Consider the following 19745-nt stretch of genomic DNA (forward strand, 5'->3'; position numbering starts at 1 on the left):
AATGGGCAAGAAGAGAAGTAAATCCACTAGCGGATCAAAGAAAAATAACACAGGGACAAGTCCCAAGAATTTGCAGCGTGATGAAGAGGAAGTAGTGAATGCTGACGAAGTTAAAGTTGACAAGGAAGAAGAAGAAGAAGAAGAAGAAATCAGCGAAAATAATGATAAAGTGACAGAAGAAAATGATATTACGGAGGCAGAAGAGGTCAACAAAGCGCCGGAGGAATCTAACAAACAAGTCAATAATATAGAACCTAATGATAAAGACTTACGTATTGCTTCCCTTGAACAACAGCTTGCCCAAGCGCAAAGTCAATTGACCAGCTCCAAAGAACAAGCGGCAAAAACTCAAAACAATTACAACGCATTACTTAGTCGGATTTCCCTGATGAAAACCGTGTTTCAAAAGATGAAAGAAGCCCAAGAACAATTGACGGTGACCCAGGATAAACTTGAAGAAGTCAGTCAGGAACATGACGCTTCAAAAGACCGGTGTATTCAATTAGAACAAACCAACAAATTGACGGAATTGAAGTACCAAGAATTGTTACGTAACCACAATGCAGTAACCGAGGATTTTGGGCAATGCCAAGAAATGAATGATAAATTAAATGACCAGATCTACGAATTGGAAACCAAATTGGAAACCATTGATGGGGAATGGCGGAATAAAGTCGTGACAATAGAACAATCTTTGAAAGAACGAGAAATGTTGGGGGATCTGATGCAAGAGAAATACGATGAGGTGGTGATGGTGTTAAGCGAGGCCAATGCTGTGAAGAAAGCATTGAGCAACGAAGTACAAGATTTGAAGAACTTGATCAATGATAAGGGGGAAACCATCGATCGATTAACTGGGGAGATAGGGATGTTGGAACGTACAAGGACCACGGATTTACAAAATTTACAGAAACGATTGGGGGACATGCAAAAAACTAACCAGGAACTAAGTGGGACGATTAATGAGAAGGACAAATTGCTCGATAATATGCAAAAGCAAGCCATGACGCAGCAAGAAGAAATTGATGGGTTGCAAGCCAAAGCAGGATTGGTGAAGAAGTTGGAACAAGAAGTTAAAGAAAAACAATTACAGATTGGTAAACTTAGGCACGAGGCGATCATTTTGAACGAGCATTTGACCAAAGCGTTGGCGATGATCCAAAAGTCTAAAGAGAGTGATATGGTGGACAAAGAGTTGATCAGTAATTTGGTGTTGAAGTTTGTGGCATTACCTCGAGGAGATCTGAAGAAATTTGAGGTGTTGAGTTTAATTGGGAGTTTATTGGATTGGACAGGAGAGCAGAAAGTTCAAGCGGGGTTGATTCACGAGGTGAAGTGAAAGAGGTTTACTATTCTGGTGATAATTTAGAAGTATCGTTGGTATTTATTTGCTAAGGATTTAAAAATCAAAGATATTGAGAAGAACAGGGTTTTTTCATATTGATGTTTTTACCTATGATTTTTTTTAATTTTTTTTTATTTTTTTTTTTTTTTATTTTTTTTGGACAATTTATGATTATTTAGTTGTTGTTATTTGATGGAAGGAATAGAGAAAATGTCGATTGTCGAAGTGAAGGTTTGTAGATGGTGATTGAATGGGTTTATTATATCTTTATTGTGATGATAGAGATGATAGAACTGGTTGAAATGATATAATAGAACTAATGAAAAGAGGAAAGAGATTCAAAAAAATAAAGAGATTCAAAAGAATAAATAAATTCAAAAGAATAAAGAGACTAATAATAATAAAGAGAATAAAAGTATAAAGAAAATAAAAATGTAAAGAGAATAAAAATGTAAAGAGAATAGATATAATCTCCAAAAGGGAAAGTGTCATGTTAGACGAAAACGACGAGACAAAAGACAATATTAGTCGATTAGTCTATCTCCATTGGCTCAATCACTCACCGTTATTCCATCAATAAAAAAACAATAATCAGCGACAAATACAAAAAGATGCCACAATTTGCGGGAGTTAATTCCGGGGAGAGAGCCGTCACAAGACTCCGCCCCACACGACGTTTGGAAGGACGATTGACAGCAATACTAGAAATATAACCATCATGATAGCAATCCTACTACTTCCCCTTCCTGGCAAAAATCTTTCCGAGCGAAATTCATTATATTCTTCTTCTTCTCCAGTCAATTTGATTTGATTTCAACTTTTTACGGGAGTTTCTGGACCTTCCGGGATCCACGGAATTGCTATTACTCGGGAATTTTGGCCATCACCAACGAGATTAATAAAACTTCTTCACCTCCCAACTGCGAATGAAAATAGCCAATTGCTAACATATATACGTATGTGTATAATATATATGTATATTGTATGTATTTGTCCTCACAATGTCGACTAAATCACCGTTCTTTCCCAACAATAACCCTATCACCGACACCAACCAAACGTCTCCGGTGTTGATCACTGTCCAAGCCCAGGATAAACCCACGTTGGACAAACTCCATCTGCTAGTCAACTGCGATGGGAATGACAAGGTCTCTTTGGTGGAAAATGACCCCACCAGCTTCACAATCCGGTACGAGAACCAAGAATTGGCGGAATCGGTCGACTGCAAACTATCGACCGTCATCACTTCCGAGAACCTTGATGCCTCAGTATCGTTGGTTTATGATACTTTATCCCATCCAGGAAATATCTACGTCAAAGGATTGCATCCTACAACGTCGACCACCGATTTACACAAACTCTTCACCTCATTTGGCACCCTTGTCGCCTGCAAAATCGTCACCGATCCTTCCACCGGAGTGTCCAAGGGGTTTGGATTTGTCAATTTCGCTAACGGATCAGCAGCCAAACTGGCAATTGCCAAATTGAACGGAACTGAATGGAAAAACCAAACATTATATTTGAACCGACACATTTCCAAAAAAGAACGATTGGCAAGACTAAAGCTCGAACAAGAGAATTTCAAGAATTTGTACGTGAAAAACTTACCATTGGACGTCACTGAAGAACAGATCTTGGAATTATTTAGACCTTTTGGAGAAATTGATTCATACTTCTTACCAAAAGTTGGTGATGATGAAGGAGAGTCAGAACTAAGAAAAGAAGAGAAAAAAGATGAAGGAGAAGGAGAAGGAAAAGAAAAAAAACAGGAAGACTCCCATCCTATTGACACTCCCAACAGTGACAATCTTAGAGGATACGGATTCATAAAGTTTACAGATCATCAAGCAGCAATCGATGCTCTATCAAAGCTCAACGATTTTGATTTTCATAACCATAGATTACAAATTTCCAGAGCTCAACGTCGTGAGGAACGTAACATGCAAGACCGCCATCACCACAACCATCGTCACCACCATCACCATGAATATAATCATCATCAAAAACCCCTGAACCATAAAAGTGGCAGTGGTAATGGCTACGGTAGTCGTCGGGATTCGGGATACGGGTTTCAAAATTTCTTCAATTATGGTGGGTATTATCCTGGCCAAAGAAATCTCGGGTATCAAAACTATGGCAACCCCATGTTCGCCAACAACAATAAAATCAATCAGACGGGGCTTAACAATAACAAAAACAGTAATAATAATGGATTTTTTGGGTATCAAAATAGAAATAATATGTTTCCCCCACCGTCAATGGTCCCAGTAGACCCAATGATGATGGTACCATCACCTTTCATCAACAATTCTGGATTTGGTAATGGTCATTTGAATCGCTCAAACAACTGTCAAACTGGTGTCGTCGATCCCTTACAATCTCCAAATGGATTTATCCCTCCGATAACCCAAAAACAACATTTGGCCAATGGATACTACAAGTTGAACTATCATAATCGGAACTCTAGTGTGGGTTCTAATTACGATCTGACCCCGGAGATGGAAAAATTCAATGATCATAGTCATCAACCTCCTTTCCCAATGATGGATTATAATATGATGAATTACAACGCAATGATGATGATGTCGATGATGCATCCCATGATGTATCCAGGTGGAGGTGAAAGAGGAATGATGTATAATGATCCTGATACTTATCCTGGGCAATTACTCAACAACAACGAGGCATTGTATTCAGATCGATCGGATTCCAATGAGTCGGGATCAAGGTTCGGTTACGAAGATAATACAACGCCAAATTCTCCCACCACAATACCTACCAGGGCCTCGGTGGGGTTAGATCATGGGTATTATAATGAATATCATGATGATATTGATATTTCTCGATTAGACTCATCGAGCTCGAAAAGCTCCCCAGGAGTGGGGGATAGTAAGATGTATCATCAGATAAATGCCGCGGAAATCGCCAAATCTTCGGGGAAAGGGAATACGAATCACAATGGGCACCACAATAATAATTACTATTATAATAATATTAATAACAATATTACGCACAACTCCAACGGGCTCAACAATTACCCATCGGAAATGTCGGGGGGACGAAACGGGTATGGAGGATACACATTATATGGAGGAGGAAATAAAAATTATTACAGTAATCACGGCAATTTCAGCAAAAATAAACAAAAGCAAGGAGACATTACGAAACATGATCTGAAGCTCGATAAAGCAAAACGCCTGGAGGATGTCAATGAAGAAGAAATCAATGAGTCTCAAGTGAATGCGATTTTACTGAACTTGCCAGCGTCGCTTGCCTCGATCGATCCCGGTGATCGGATCAAAAGATTGGAATTGGTATTATCGTTTCTTCATCCGAAAACTGTGAAGGAAATCAAACGGTATGCTGCTGAGCAAGCAGAAACGGGAAATGGAATCCTTTTGAAAAAGATTCAAGCGATCACTGATGATTCAGAGTGGAAGAATTTGGCGATCTTGGTATTTGAAGATTACCGATCGCAGAAACTTGTTGATTCTAAGGAAATCACCAGGGAAATTGATATTGAAATTGTGAGGGAATGGGAGACCCATGATGATGAATTGGTGAAGAATTTGAGAATGGCGATTGAAAAATGGTGAAGAATGAAAAAAAAAAAAAAAGAAATGAATTACAAAGTTGACGGTTTTTTAACATTGCAAATATTATTATGTTTTTATGCTATTTTCTATTGTAGATATATATGGCTGTTTTTATTTCCTTAATATATGTTATCTGCTATAATATTACTAATGGACATTTATAAAAGGATAACACATTCGTGTACAACAACAGATATAATAATAATATGGCAATAATAGTATAAGTGGATCACCAAACACCGGGTAACCGTCACACACACCGAATTTTCCTGGAAATCGTTTTGGTGTTAAAATCGAAATCACCGCTTGGGCGTCATCTTATCGGTATCCCATTATAAACTATTTCTGCCTATTTCAAGATGGCGTCTATTGTCTATTTCCTAGATGCCAAAGGGAAATCCCTTCTCTCCAGAGACTACAAAGGCGACATTCCTTACAGCGCGGTCGATAAATTCCCGCTCTTACACCTTGAAGCCGAAGAAGAGAATTCTGCTGCTCCTCCAGTATTCAATTACAAAGGCATCAACTACCTTTATATCGTCCACAATGATCTCTACATCCTTGCCCTCACCAGAAACAACGACAATGCCCTTGAGATCATGTTGTTTCTCAATAAACTCATCGAGGTGCTCACGCAATACTTCAAAAACCTTGAAGAAGAATCGATCCGTGATAACTTTGTGATCATTTATGAATTGCTCGATGAGATGATGGACTACGGGTTCCCACAGACCACTGACACCAAGATCCTCAAAGAATACATCACCCAGAAATCGCATGCCCTCATAAAGTTCAACCAACAGCAGCAAAGACCGCCTAACGCCGTGACCAACGCCGTGAGTTGGAGAACCGATGGGATTTTCTACAAGAAGAACGAGGTGTTTTTGGACGTGATAGAGAGCATAAACATGCTTGTGAATCCTAATGGTCAAGTCCTTCGATCGGAAATCCTTGGGAAAATCAAGATTAAGTCGCAATTGTCAGGAATGCCGGATTTACGATTGGGGCTTAATGATAAAGGGATATTTGGCGGGGATAGAAGCAATGGTAATGGCGGTGGTGAAGACCGGACCACCAAAGGATTGGAAATGGAAGACGTGAAGTTCCATCAGTGTGTCCGGTTGTCGAAGTTTGAAAATGAGAAGATTATTACTTTTATTCCACCGGACGGTGAGTTTGAATTGATGAGTTATCGATTATCCACCCCGATTAAACCGCTCATATGGGTGGATTGCCGAGTGAAACTTCATTCGAACTCGCGTATCGAGATTAAGGCAAAAGTAAGGGCCCAAATTAAAAAACGATCGACGGCCAACGACGTCGAGATCTCGATCCCAGTACCGGAGGACGCTGATTCTCCGAAATTCCAAACCTCTAGCGGATCAATAAAGTACACTCCTGAGAACTCTTGTATCGTGTGGAAATTAAAACAGTTCCAAGGGGGTAAAGAAGCAGCGATGATTGCGGAATTGGGGTTGCCTTCGGTGACCAACGAAGACCCGACATTCAAATCAAAGAGACCTATCAGTGTCAAGTTCCAAGTGCCATATTTCATTACTTCTGGGTTGCAAGTGCGGTATTTGAAGATCAATGAGCCAAAGATGCAATATCAAAGTTATCCATGGGTTAGATATATCACCCAAAGTGGCAATGATTACACCATTAGGCTTTAGAACAGGGTTCGTTTTATGAGTTTGATAACTTATGGCATAAATAGTTACTATACATTATTATTATTATTATTATTATTATTAATCTAGCAATCATTATTATTAATCTAACAATTATTATATTATTATTACCGTTATTATGGCTATTATGACTTTTTGTCCAGGGCACCTGACTAGGTTTTTTTTTTTTTTTTTTTTTCACTCAACGAATTTTTCAAATTTTGGTTCATTCCAACCGTCATCACCGGCAATATTCGTCATTAAACAAACCACTATATACAATGCAAAGATCCCTCACTAGATTGGCCATTAGAGCCCCAGCCATTAGAATCAACCCAGTCATGGCCAGTAGACCATTGATGCTCCGCCAACCTACCAAGATGGTTGCCGGGTTGCGCTACTACTCTGCCGATGCCAAAGAATCTCCAAAAGAAGAAACAGAACCAAAAGAAGAAACAGAACCAAAAGAAGAAAAGTCCGGGGAAGAAGGGGCTAAAAGTGAACTCGAACTCTTACAAGAAAAGTTTAATAAGAAGGACAAAGAATACGCTGAGTTGAAGAACCATTATTTGCGCTCGGTGGCGGATTTCCGTAACTTGCAAGAAACCACTAAACGTGAAATCCAAAAGTCTAGAGACTTTGCCCTTCAAAGATTCGCCCGTGATTTGCTCGAGTCGATTGATAACTTTGACCACGCCCTTCGTGCGGTGTCGGAAGATGCGGTGGCCAATAACCAAGAAATCAAGAACTTGTACGATGGGGTCAAGATGACCCAGAGTGTTTTCGAAAAGACTTTGAACAAGCACGGGATCCAAAAGATCGATCCATTGGGAGAAAAATTCGATCCTAATGTCCACGAAGCTACTTTTGAAGTTCCTCAACCAGACAAGGAACCAGGTACCGTGTTCCACGTCCAACAACCAGGGTACTCATTGAACGACAGAGTGTTGAGAGCCGCTAAGGTTGGTATTGTCAAGGGTACTGATTAAATGAAATGATAATAATTTGATGATAAATTCGCCTTCTTTTTTAATATGAGTAATTGGTATTCTTTAGATTAATTACCATGTTAAATTTCAATTTTGTTACGACTTATACTCTATGAATGATGATCCATTGCCAGGTTCTATTTCTATATATTTGTATTTAAAGTATCCCATTTATTTATATTTTGGGAGATATCAAAAAAAAAAAAAAAGAAGCCTCTCTTGTACATAAATAATAAAAAAAAACTTTCCATTTGTTTTATTGAAATGTATTCGTGATGATTAGGCTTCCAATCCTAGCTTATAAAGCACTAACTCCAAACTCTCCAAGTCTTTGTCTAAAAGCTGTCCATTTGTAAGATTATGCTCCTCCAACTCTCCATTCATGATGTCCTCTTCTTCTTCTTCTTCTTCTTCTTCTTCTTCTTCTCCCTGTTTGAGGATTTGCTCATCCCTATTTGTATTTGTATTTGCCCGGTCCTTTTCATGATACTTACGCTCTAAATAATATCTCACCTCATCAATTAATTCGACGGTATCGGTTTCTTGTCGATCTTTGACTGAGGCTGCACTCTCTGCTACCAAATCACTAAATATCGAGGTATTCACATATTTTTGCAAGTCATTAGCAAACGCTCTTGCGACGTATTGCTTAAGCCGTTCCTCATTGGTATCCCATGCGGCTCGAAGCACATCTCCAAGAAATTCCACTTCCAAAAGATACCAGTATTTCTCGGGGTTTTCCGACACCAAGTTAAAGGAATTGGATAAAACGTACGATGAGAGACTTTTAAGTTTTGCAAGCTCGAGGTATTCTCCAAGATATAACACGTCTAATGCGATATCTATTGGGAGGATCAGGTCGTTAGAGTAAAGGTATCTTGCGAAAAATTCAAAAACTTGAAGTTGAGTGGTATTAAGTTCGATCAATGGTATTGGTGGTTGAGCATCATCATCATCATCATCATCATCATCGTTGTTATTATTATTATTATTATTATCATTCAGTAATAATTTCCTACGATCAACAATCTTGTAAACATCATCGACCACTTGCAGAATGTCCCTACTTTCTTGAAACCCTGAATCAAATAATATTTCATAATATTTTGATTGGAGGATGATCGCTTTATGGAAAGGGTAGAAATGGATCTTCGCTTCATCGGCATCGTCATTGTAAGTTTTGAAATAAAGAATCATATCCCCATAAAACCCTGTTGATGACAAAAGCTGGGCTTTTTCTTCGGAAGTTAACATATTCCGATAAACGTCGATCCCCGTATCTTCGTCACCATCATTATTAACATCCAACGACTTAATCACCCCATTCAAGTGATCATTATGCCAGTGACGGAATTGCTGTTGAGCATGCACGACAATATCTTTACGAAGATCGTTTCTGATTTTCGATTTAGATTGATTGGATTCTTCAGAAATTTCCAACTCGATCGCCAACTTAATCGTGGGATCGAGCTCCAATAACTCAATGACTTCAAAAAGTCGGGTTTGCTTCAAATCTTTAGGGTTGGTCCGATTATTGAGATTGAGGTATAAGTATTGCACCACATAGGTGAATTCCCTGTAGTATCCAAGCGGATGTTTTGTAGGGATAAGATCGGTAAACATAATTGTCGATTGATGCTGATACTCTAATAATTTTCGAGAGAAGTACTTGGATCGTACGCTCAATACAAATCGGTGCGCCCGTAAGTATCGTACCGTGGTCGTAGTGGAATTAAACACAAAGACAATATCTTTGGTGGTGGGGGCGGTATTGTTAATGGTTGGGATATCCGATGATAGTTTCATAAAATGTGAGACAAATGGGTTTGCAACCTCCATGGCTTTACTCATGTCATAGCTCAACAACACATTTCTGATCTCGTCGTTCAATGCCCCATAAACACACCGTTCGCCTTCGAAAGTTTCTCGATCGCAAATGGCTCCATTGGCAAGAAGATAAGTGACTACTTCAAGATGACCACAGAGCGAGGCAAGGATCAACGGCAGATAATCCCATTCGTCAACTTGGTTGAGTTTGCCACCACTGGTGACGAGCTCGGTGACTTTTTCGAGATCTCCTATCCGACAAGCTAGACAGAGTGCCTCGAATTGTTGAAGCTCAACAGGGTCTGAGTCTCTGGTTATGTTTTCCATTGGTGAACAAAGGTTTTGACAGGAAGGCAAATATATCTGCAGGCCTTATCTAGTAGATGATAATTATCCATCAATACATCGTGTTTTTTCAGGGTTAACCGGCCTCTACAATCGATATTCAACACAACAAATTAAAGATTTTAATAATAATAATAATAAAACATATATGAGCGAACTGGAAGATAATTATGACTAGAATTACGCTGGTTTTTTTTTTTTAGATTCATTTTGTGGGGCTTTTTTTTTTTTTCCTTTTTTTTTTAAGATTATATAAAACCCAAAGTTTTATGGAAATCATTTCTTCTTGGAAGATTTCTTCAAGTGACCTTGAGGTAACCAGTTTTCATCGTAACTCTTAGCACCGGTAGTAGAAGCACTGGTGGTGGCCTTCTTGGAGACGGTAGGCTTAATTGGCTTTGGAGCATTCTTCTTGAGGTAGTTCTTGTTGACGTATGGGATAGCGAATTGCACAGCAACAAAGTAACCAACGGTACCAAAAACACCAATGAGGATAGTCAACACGAACAACAATTGTGGGTCGAAAACGCTGATTGGATGGTCTTCGACGGTGATGAAGCTTGGGTTAGGGGTCACCACGTACATGGTGTTGTCGTAAGTGATGTAAATGGTTGGAGCAAACACATAAGCAGCAGGATACATATCAATACTGATCTTTTGGATGAATTCACCTTTACCACCATTGACATCAACGGCCACTGGACCCACGGCAGTATCAGTCAAGTTGAATTTTGGCTCCAAAGTTTGGGCATCTTTGAAGAACCCACCAACCCCAACAATGGAGACTGGGATGTCTCTGTTGTTGACAAAGGAGTAAGTGACAGACACTTGGTCTTCGTTAAAAAGACGGGACACTTGACTACTGGCATCTTGACCGTCGAATTGATAAGTGATCGAGAAATCCAAGTTCGAGAAATCGACAGCGGCAGCGGCATCTTTTGGAGCTTCTTCGACAGGAGCGTCGGAAGCAAAGGCCATGGAGGCGACAGAGAACAACCCAAAGATGGTGGAGAACTTCATGTTTGAGGGAATGGAGCGATAATTGGGTGAAGATAACAGAAGAAAGGAGCTGGTGGGGAGATAAAAAAAAATGATTCGGTGGTTGAAATTTGACGACGACGACAAAAGACGCCTGGCGCCGGGGCTCGTAATTTGAATTTTACGGAAATTTGTCTTCTTTATCTTATCATTTATTATTATCGCATCACTGTTATAATTATTATAACCATTCTTAATATTATTATTATTATTATCATTATTATTATCTGTTACTATTTATTATTCATCATACACATCCATTCTCACAATTCAAATGACCAAACAATCACAAGTCACCCCGTCTTTCGATCATGGCACGGCGTTGCCACCAAATTATCGCATCGACAATTTATCATCGATGAGCTTCAAAGATCTTCTGGATTTGAAAACCGCAGTGCAAAATGAGCTCTTCAGGCTTGGTGCATTGTTGAAAGACCAGAATGTCACGATGGATACTTCGATACTCACTGCTGATGGGTATCCTCGTGGAGACATCGATATTGTTGCCATTAGGCATTTAAGGAACCGTATTATAATGTTGCGCAATGATTTCGATAAGATCATTGATCAATTGGATAAAACCATGACCCAGCAATTCCAGAATAATGATGATACCAATGGAAGTGTTTCTCTTCATGGGTTGAAAATCGCCGATAATAATAATAATAAAGAGACTCTACAGCCCTTCATGGTGATACAAGACATCTTACCACAATCTCCGGTATTCCAAGGGAGCTTCCAAGTTGATGATAAAATTGTTGAGTTTGATACGCTTACTTATGAAAATACCAGTCATCTTACGGGACAAAAGAACGCGAAACTCTTCGAGGTTGCCAGATTGGTGAAAGCAAAACAGAATCAGTCACTTGGGGTTACGGTATTACGATACGATCCAACAATCAAAGATTACAAACTTTTGGAATTGAAATTGATCCCCCATTCTAATTGGAACGGCCTTGGTTTATTAGGATGCAAACTAGTACAAATATGAATTGGTGAGATCACCACACACACAAACTTTTGTTTTATAGTATAATACTTGTCAGGGTATTTTTTTTTGTTCTTGTATAGTAGTATAATGTCCCTCTGTGTGCTAAAGAAAAATCAACCCCCATGAAGCGTAGAAGTAAATGTCACAACGTCCTTATGTTCAAGCTCGTACTCCAACTCTCCTTCCAATTCCCAATCGACATCATTGATCAATACCAAGATACCCGCTCTGATCCCTTCGTTATCGTCGTCTAAAAACATGCAAATATCCTTGGGGTTCTCAAGATGTTGTTGGACAATCAATTGGAGCAAGTCTTTGATCGTCGATCCTTCAGGCACGGTTAATGTCGATTGTCTAACTTTCCCAAAGATCTGGTCAAGACCTCCTAGGAATTCTGCACTAACTGACAAGCTCATTTTTTGCCAAACAAACTTTTGTAAAAGATTATCAACTAAAATGAGGCGGTGGAAGGAGGAAATTCTTCTCATCGATGAGGGAAAAGAAAAAAATAGAGGAAATTTCTGATCACGTGGGGATGAGAGGATAATTTTGACTACCTTTATTTCATTGCTTTAACCATAGATCTATCTATCTCTCTTTTATTAGTACTGTGAAGAAGATAGTAAGTCACCTAAATATATTGCCTTGCCCATCCACCAACTTTAATCAATGTTGAAGGCGCATACCCAGGTGGTGGTACTGTGTAACAAATAACATACCATATCAGCGGTATTTATCACTGCATCCTTCACACATAGATAGACCCCTTTCTGTCGATAAGTATTCTAAACCACTCAAACAGCCCTGCTAGTAATGTCAATCTATACCTGCATGGACTATTTTTGCGTAGTAAATAATCTGCCATACATGTTCTGTTCATACTACCGGATGATGATGACCTTTTACGAACTCCACTAAAATTGAAGGATTGGTTTATGAAATCAAACTTCATTATTCTTCCATTATCCTCCCATTATCCCAGAGAGTCTGAAAATTGTTTACAAATGAAAAATCTGTGATAAAAAAAAAGTCAACTCTAGTGTAACAATAAACAGTATAAAACAATCAAAAAAAGGAACAAATGAAAAAAGTGAAAAAAAAAAAGTAAAATAAACGAATAAAGAATAGATGAATCAGAAAAAAATTATCAGAGCATACTTAAAAAATCAATTATTTTCCATCTTTCCAACAACCTTTAAATCTTTCTCCTTTTCTTCTTTTTCCTTTTGCTCTTCACCTTCATACACATCAAGCTTATCAGTCAACTTGATGTCATCAACAAACCACATCAAAATCAACATTGGAACGATCACCCCCAAAGTGACCCAACCAATAAGTTGCTGGGTTTCTCTATAAGCACGAGCAATGGCAATTCTTTGCACCGTCCCCTTTTTGAACTTCAACGCAACAGTGAGAGATTTATAAATCTTTTTAGCCGCGGATTTTTCGGCAGCAGGTAAGTACTTCTCAAGTTTATTCAACACCACGGTATTCCAAATGCCTCCGGCAATACAAGTCCCGATCAAGGAGCCAACCGAGTTGAACAACAAGAAGAATGCCGTGGACATCGCAAAGTTTTGCTTACCGGCCATCCCTTGAATGATAACTTGCAAAGCACATTGGTAAATCCCTCTTCCGGCCCCAATGAATACTTCAGCCATGTAAAGGTACCCACGGTTAGCCACTCCGGCTTCCCCATCGTTGGTGTTGATGAAGTGAACCAATAAGGCATGCCCAAGGAACAATAATGGGATGGAAGTCAAAACAAAAATCTTGGATCTTTTAGTGTATTTCATAAGAATCCCCGCAACCACCCCAAATACTTGGACACAGGCTTTTTTGGAATCATCGATTCTCACCGCTTCTCCGACACTAACGTATTTGGAAACTTGCAATACGGTCTTCATGTATTGAGAATAAGCAGAATTCTCACAAAAGTCCAAAGCCGCAATAATACATGCAATCATTGTTGGGGCATGAGTAAAGGCATTGTGTTGGATAAATGGATATCTGGCAACCTTGGAGTTCCACACTAAAAAGGCAATAAACAAAACCCCACCCACCACGAGCATGGCAATCAATTTAGGTTCGTGCCATTTATAAGTACTTTTAGCACCGGTAAGTGTCAATGGAACGAAGAACAAGGTCATCCCGGTAAGCATCAAAAGCCCGCCAAATAAATCAAGCTTGATGAATAACACGTAATAAATCTTCTTGAAAATGTTGTCGGATCCTTTGCTACCTTCGAGCAATACTTTGGTGAATGATTGTTTCTTCACTTGAGTTCCGAGTTGCTTAGCCTTAACTTTGTGTAAATGATCCAAATAAAACATCACCAAAGTCAAAACACAACATGAGAAAAACATGATGATGGCCCAGATCCCGTAACCCCATCTCCAAGTGGAATGGTCAATGATGCTGTCTTGGATAACCGACCCGACGTATAAAGCAGGCACCGTGGCAATCGCATCAGGGAATTGTGACCAGAACCCACGGTTGATCAAAGAAGTGGTATCGGCGATGAAAACTTGTTGGAAGACACGGTATCCGATTTTCCCAACCGCATAAAGGATTTCAGCACAAACATAAGTTTGGGCATTGCGACAGGCAGCGTACATCACGTACGACAAAGTGTAAATCAACACCGAAAGCCCAAACCCCGAGCTTTTTCCAAGCCAATAATGCAACTTACCAAATACTGGATAAGACATAATAGCAGTGATCTTGTATACGACAGCAGCGGTAGAAATTAATGTATGTGCGTTGAAATTGGAGGTCGCATACGATGCTAACCCAGAAGTCGAGTCACCGGCAAATGATTCAACAAAGGCAGCAAAAATCAAAACGGCATAAGCGATGTTCAAGACTGTTTTGGTCCATAGTTGTTGGTAAGTATCGGCACTTTCTTCGCCATCGTCATCTCGGGAAGATAATGAAGATTCAAGCTTAGAGGTTTGTTCTCCGAGATCTTGGGATGACGACTCTTCAGTATCATTGTCAACGGATTTTTTCGCTCTCAATTTATCATTAATATCCTGAGATAGTTCCAAGCTCAATCTTCTGGAGGCTTCCATGATGATATACGTGGTTGGAAATGTTAATTACTGGGAATTCTGACAAAAAAAAAAAGAAAAAGAGAGCTCCAAATGTGCATTTCATCGATTATTTAACCATCATAAGTAACGATGAAGAAGAACAAGAACAAGAAATGAGTGAAGAATGCTTACAATAGAAAAATTTTTTTTTACCTCTTGGCATATATTATGGAGGTTTTGCCCAAAACTTAGTATTTTGCTCAATAGTTTTTTTTTTTTTTTTTTTTTTTTTGCACATGATGTCAGCTTCTTATCTCAACCATCAATGTCCGTAATCTTTTCCATCGGACTTCGCTACACGACTGAAAAATTTTCTCCAGAAAAAATTTGAGGAAATTTCTCCTGCATAACCTAAACTATCACTATACATTTTTCCTCATTCCTTTTTAATTCTTCTTCCCACGTTTTTTTTTAAAAAAAAGGGTTTCGTTATTATTTTTATTACTAATGGAGTGAAAGTTTAATTAATCAAATATGTCCTCGACATGTGTTGTCAATAAGTACCCCCGTTATAATATATTGTTCTAGTTATTTACGCCCCATACATGATCACCGGTCTGCTATTGCCCAAGGCAACAAACAAATAGCCACATGATCTGGATATTTCCTCTATTGGGACATTAAGGGGCTTTCACATGGAATGAGGTTAGATCTTATAATCCTGTATACCTAATTTAGTCTGTTGGCATGCACATGTGTCCAACATTACTTAACCTACCTCAAACTTTGTAAAGCTATTACAGGTATATATTATTTACCAACAACTGATAGTACATTCGAGCAGTTTACTTTTTGACTCTACGTTAAACCCACAACTGGGAAAGATTTTTCACTTGGTGCATGCGGAGGCTGGTTCTTCAAAGCCGCTCTGACCTCCCAAATGCCAAGTTAGATGCCTTCCATAAGTAGGGTGTGGTTTCAAGTTTATTGAATATCAGTAACCACAACACTTCATTTAATACTGAGAATATGGGTACTAATCCTTTGAAACAGACATTCCTTATGTCTTTAAGTGAAGGCTTGTACGTAGTGAAAGAGTTTTTAGGGCAATACTGAGTAAATCAGAACTTTTGCTACAAACTATAATGCCACTATGACGAGTATAAACCCGAAAGATGATGCCAGGTTTGCTTACAGATTTTATTGCACAGCGTGCAAGTGTCACCACATTTGAGGGAGATGTAATGGGTATTACCCTTGTAGTGAGAGGATAAGGCGTTGAAATATGCTTGATAAAGCCAGCATTAAGCGCGGAATCTTCGTTAATCCCAAATACTGACTCCGGAAATAACAATACCACGATTTACGTTCATATTTTCTGAAGAGAATAAGGAAATTAATTTATGACGACTAACACCAAAGCGTCGTCTATAATGTTATTTCTGCCAGTGTCACTAAAGAGAAGGGAGTACAATCTCCAGTGATGGTTTTCCCGCAGTCTCAGGGCCATTACACGCCAATAAAAGTTTATAGTATAACAATATAGAACTGGCTTTTGCCTCACCAGTTTAATGATAGGTATCTGCCCAATTCTTAGGAGATTCTGGAACTTTCACGTGCGATATCACGCTATTATCCGGTACGGTTAGCCGCAATGGAAGCTATTCCGAGGATTGTATCTCCCGTGATTTCTGTCCGGAAGAAAAAGAAAAAAAAATTATTTGGCCAAAAAAAAATATATCAAAACATCGCATTTATTATTAAAAAATATCACACATCCAGTATTATTATTAGTAGCACTTTTGACCTCCCTTCCTGGAACAATCAGACTCAAATATGGTGAAGAAAGTAGTATATCCTACTAGACGCTCGAATTCCACAAACCCTTACGATTATTCCACCAACAGGGTGAAACAAGAGGCTGGGAATCCTGGTCATGAAAACAATTGCAAATCACAATCATTGTTCTCAAGAATTAAAGGGTTTTTTGGTTCATGGAATCCCGCAGTTAATAACAATGAGAATGAAAATGGTGCTATGGAGGACAGTACCACTACATCAACCAACCTGAGCGCTATTACTACCATCCAACCTTTCAAATACCCTGCCCCAGACGCTGATTTCATCAGTAATATATCCTCTAGAAAACTTGTATCCACCCCAACAACCCTGGCCTTTGGCACCCCAAACAATTCTCTAATACACCAACCGAATAATGGAACAACTCCAAAGGATAAGTTGATTAAGTATCTACACGAAAAGGGGATCTCAGAACTTGAGGCGGAAGGGATTTTATCAATTGCCAAGCAGATTGATAGTGATAATACCGACCCAAATATTTCAAAGTCCATTGATTATCTAGTACATAACAACGAATACCAGCCGTACTTAAAGAAACCAAGTGATGAACCAAATGATATAGAAGAAGAAAAAGAAAAGCAAGAAGACGATAAAAAACAATTAGATTTACAAACCCCTAAACCAAAAAGAAAAGTGGAGACTTCGATGTTTGCCAACAATACCACCAGTTTTATGGATTCCAGTATATACATGACCGCCAACAAGACATTAAAAAGAAATACTAGCCATAGTGAGGCTTCATCGCCATTCAAGATGAATATTACCAAACGTCCGAAAACTGTGCACGGGAAAGACTTTTTGAAAGCGGCAAAGGTGAATAATTCCACAATTTTAGCCAATAACACTACTTTTAATGATAAAACTTTTGTCACTGCTCGTGAATATTCTGATGATGATTCTACGATGACCACAGCCAAGAATGATGGCCCAATAACTCAGCTTAGCTCCACTGCCACCGCCCTTCTCGGTATTTTGGATGCCGATAAACCTAAAGATTCTGAAAAACCAGCAGTGAAAGAATCAAAGAAAAAATACGAGATTTATATCAACCCCTATGTTAATTCATCATTATCCAGAAGTTCGCGCAAACCAAAGTCACGGAACTCATCGGAGTTACAAACCCCTGATGATTCTACGATGAAGGATACTACCGCCAATACCAGCAATAATAAATTGTTGACTATTGTGGAAAATACAATTGCTTTTGATAAATCCGCATCTTTTGATTCGGCACCAAGTTCGACTCCGTTCACTAAGCCACCACCAGAGAAGAAACCTGAATCGACTACTCCTATAGAATTGGACATTGAATCGGAAAACGCTACCTTAAAAATGGCGGAGCCATCAATTTTCAACACTGGAGAAAATGGTGCCAAGACCTCAACCGCGATGACGGCGATGAATAAATACAAACCTCTGAAATCATCTTCTTTACGCTCAGAAGTATTCAAGAAAAGTCCTGAAGGCAAAACAAAAACTTCTGGGTTTTCATTTGGACTGGCATCATTTGGTCCACAATCTACCAATGTCAACACTCCTTTGAAAGCCAATGGGGAAACAAAAAAAAATAACAATGCTTTGGCATTTTCCACTCCACAGGCTAATGGCCAACAGAAATTGAATGGTGGCTTTAACAAACCATTGTTTGGTAATAGTATTACTGGCTTCAGCAGTGGTACAATAAATAAGGAAGAAACATCAATTATCCAAACTCCAACTGCTAAGATTGTTAAGCCAATCACTCCTATTACTCGTGACTTGAAACCATCAAATGTTGAAGTGATCGATGTGAGCGATGATGATGAAATGGGAATTCCTGAATCAACAGCCGTTGTCAAGAAAGATACCTCAAGTATTTCTCCAGTGATGCCCGGGCCATTTGATAGACTTTTTTTCTTTCCAGCGGCAATCAAGCAACAATATTTGTTGACCGATGTCGATGAAGCGCAAGTCCAGATGTATAAAGGGATTTTCAGTTTTGAAACATAGTATTATAATATTGTATATTTTTGGTAATTTTTTTTTCTTTCATTATTTTATCTTATCTTATTGCATCTAATGAATGAATTAATTCATTGTCAGTTTTAGTGCTGTCTTTTATTATCAGAATACGTTTTGGAGGGAATTGTTGTAGGAATTCGATTTATTTTATATATATATACATGTATATGTATATGTAACACTTTGAGGCTACTGCTTATTTATTTCTTTGTGTTATTTCCAGCCATGCTATTCAAGTTAGGCTGCTGTTTTTTATTTGTTTTTATCAATATTTGAGATAATTACTATATTAGGATCAGTGAGCAAATCAACCTCTAAAAACACAAGTCGCTTTAAACTTTACGTGACGTAGTTTTTATCTTGCCATCAGCTATTTTACTTTTGATCATACCTCGTAATTGGCTGTGATAAATGCAATAGGACGAAGTCTTGGCAAAGAAGTTTTTGGAGGAACACTAAAAAATAAAAACAATGTCTGCCTCAGATGCTAATACTACGATTCTTTTGACTGAGTATTTCGGATTCTCCCCCGATCACTCTAATTGATGCTGTTACCAATTCAGTAAATGAGATCATTTACAAGTGCACCGCAGTTTTTTGGCAAATATACCAAACAAGATAAACTTTAGGTGTGGCTCTATGATATTGAATAACGATAATGATAATAATCAAACGGAGGAGAGCAGTTCTGATATGAGGGGGGAGGTGGAGGTGGACATAGCAAAATTGGATACCATGCTAGAAAGTAGTGTGTATAAACTTAGATCGTTATAAGCAGGTGAGAATGATAAATAACCCAAAAAAGAAGTTGAAAGGAATTGAACAGAATATCTTAGAGATGAAGCAAGAAATCAAATTTCAATTATTTTTAAAACAGATACCTATGGCCACTTTTGTCAAAGCGAAATAATAGTTAGAATGAGTGCATGAAGAATGAATTAATGAAGGTATTCTTTGAATTCTTTTAATCTGCATATATGGGCTTGACACTCCAAATATCATGTTTGTTCTTCTTTTTTTTTTTATTTTTTTTTAACAATATCATACA

General features: G+C 38.6%; 11 protein-coding genes across 11 annotated transcripts; 7 read left to right on the forward strand and 4 right to left on the reverse strand. All coding sequences in view use genetic code 12, as the record gives it.

The window, feature by feature from the left end:
• Position 1: 1 nt before the first annotated feature.
• Positions 2-1339, forward strand: RUD3 (Rud3p; the record flags this gene model as incomplete). The annotated part of the gene is made up of 1 exon (XM_064998388.1): positions 2-1339. One exon carries the CDS (start codon positions 2-4, stop codon positions 1337-1339), a length of 1338 nt encoding a protein of 445 aa, XP_064854460.1.
• A 1007-nt stretch (positions 1340-2346) lies between these two features.
• Positions 2347-4941, forward strand: DASC09_047900 (Rie1 protein; the record flags this gene model as incomplete). Its single annotated transcript, XM_064998389.1, has 1 exon — positions 2347-4941. One exon carries the CDS (start codon positions 2347-2349, stop codon positions 4939-4941), a length of 2595 nt encoding a protein of 864 aa, XP_064854461.1.
• Positions 4942-5300: 359 nt separating this feature from the next.
• Positions 5301-6614, forward strand: APM1 (Apm1p; the record flags this gene model as incomplete). The annotated part of the gene is made up of 1 exon (XM_064998390.1): positions 5301-6614. The coding sequence occupies one exon, from the start codon at positions 5301-5303 to the stop codon at positions 6612-6614; it is 1314 nt and encodes a 437-aa protein (XP_064854462.1).
• Positions 6615-6892: 278 nt separating this feature from the next.
• On the forward strand, positions 6893-7600 carry MGE1 (mitochondrial nucleotide exchange factor MGE1; the record flags this gene model as incomplete). The annotated part of the gene is made up of 1 exon (XM_064998391.1): positions 6893-7600. One exon carries the CDS (start codon positions 6893-6895, stop codon positions 7598-7600), a length of 708 nt encoding a protein of 235 aa, XP_064854463.1.
• A 279-nt stretch (positions 7601-7879) lies between these two features.
• DASC09_047930 (uncharacterized protein) lies at positions 7880-9754 on the reverse strand (the record flags this gene model as incomplete). Its single annotated transcript, XM_064998392.1, has 1 exon — positions 7880-9754. The coding sequence occupies one exon, from the start codon at positions 9752-9754 to the stop codon at positions 7880-7882; it is 1875 nt and encodes a 624-aa protein (XP_064854464.1).
• Positions 9755-10048: 294 nt separating this feature from the next.
• On the reverse strand, positions 10049-10792 carry IRC22 (Irc22p; the record flags this gene model as incomplete). The annotated part of the gene is made up of 1 exon (XM_064998393.1): positions 10049-10792. One exon carries the CDS (start codon positions 10790-10792, stop codon positions 10049-10051), a length of 744 nt encoding a protein of 247 aa, XP_064854465.1.
• A 292-nt stretch (positions 10793-11084) lies between these two features.
• NAS2 (Nas2p) lies at positions 11085-11801 on the forward strand (the record flags this gene model as incomplete). Its single annotated transcript, XM_064998394.1, has 1 exon — positions 11085-11801. One exon carries the CDS (start codon positions 11085-11087, stop codon positions 11799-11801), a length of 717 nt encoding a protein of 238 aa, XP_064854466.1.
• Positions 11802-11914: 113 nt separating this feature from the next.
• Positions 11915-12217, reverse strand: URM1 (ubiquitin-related modifier URM1; the record flags this gene model as incomplete). The annotated part of the gene is made up of 1 exon (XM_064998395.1): positions 11915-12217. The coding sequence occupies one exon, from the start codon at positions 12215-12217 to the stop codon at positions 11915-11917; it is 303 nt and encodes a 100-aa protein (XP_064854467.1).
• Positions 12218-12967: 750 nt separating this feature from the next.
• DASC09_047970 (uncharacterized protein) lies at positions 12968-14875 on the reverse strand (the record flags this gene model as incomplete). The annotated part of the gene is made up of 1 exon (XM_064998396.1): positions 12968-14875. The coding sequence occupies one exon, from the start codon at positions 14873-14875 to the stop codon at positions 12968-12970; it is 1908 nt and encodes a 635-aa protein (XP_064854468.1).
• Positions 14876-16672: 1797 nt separating this feature from the next.
• Positions 16673-18685, forward strand: DASC09_047980 (uncharacterized protein; the record flags this gene model as incomplete). The annotated part of the gene is made up of 1 exon (XM_064998397.1): positions 16673-18685. The coding sequence occupies one exon, from the start codon at positions 16673-16675 to the stop codon at positions 18683-18685; it is 2013 nt and encodes a 670-aa protein (XP_064854469.1).
• Positions 18686-19168: 483 nt separating this feature from the next.
• On the forward strand, positions 19169-19607 carry DASC09_047990 (uncharacterized protein; the record flags this gene model as incomplete). The annotated part of the gene is made up of 3 exons (XM_064998398.1): positions 19169-19209; positions 19327-19447; positions 19575-19607. 3 exons carry the CDS (start codon positions 19169-19171, stop codon positions 19605-19607), a joined length of 195 nt encoding a protein of 64 aa, XP_064854470.1.
• Between the last annotated feature and the right edge of the window lie 138 nt (positions 19608-19745).

Source organism: Saccharomycopsis crataegensis (assembly GCF_037102585.1).
Source record: "Saccharomycopsis crataegensis DNA, jcf7180000000085, whole genome shotgun sequence".
Taxonomy (NCBI): domain Eukaryota; kingdom Fungi; phylum Ascomycota; class Saccharomycetes; order Ascoideales; family Saccharomycopsidaceae; genus Saccharomycopsis; species Saccharomycopsis crataegensis.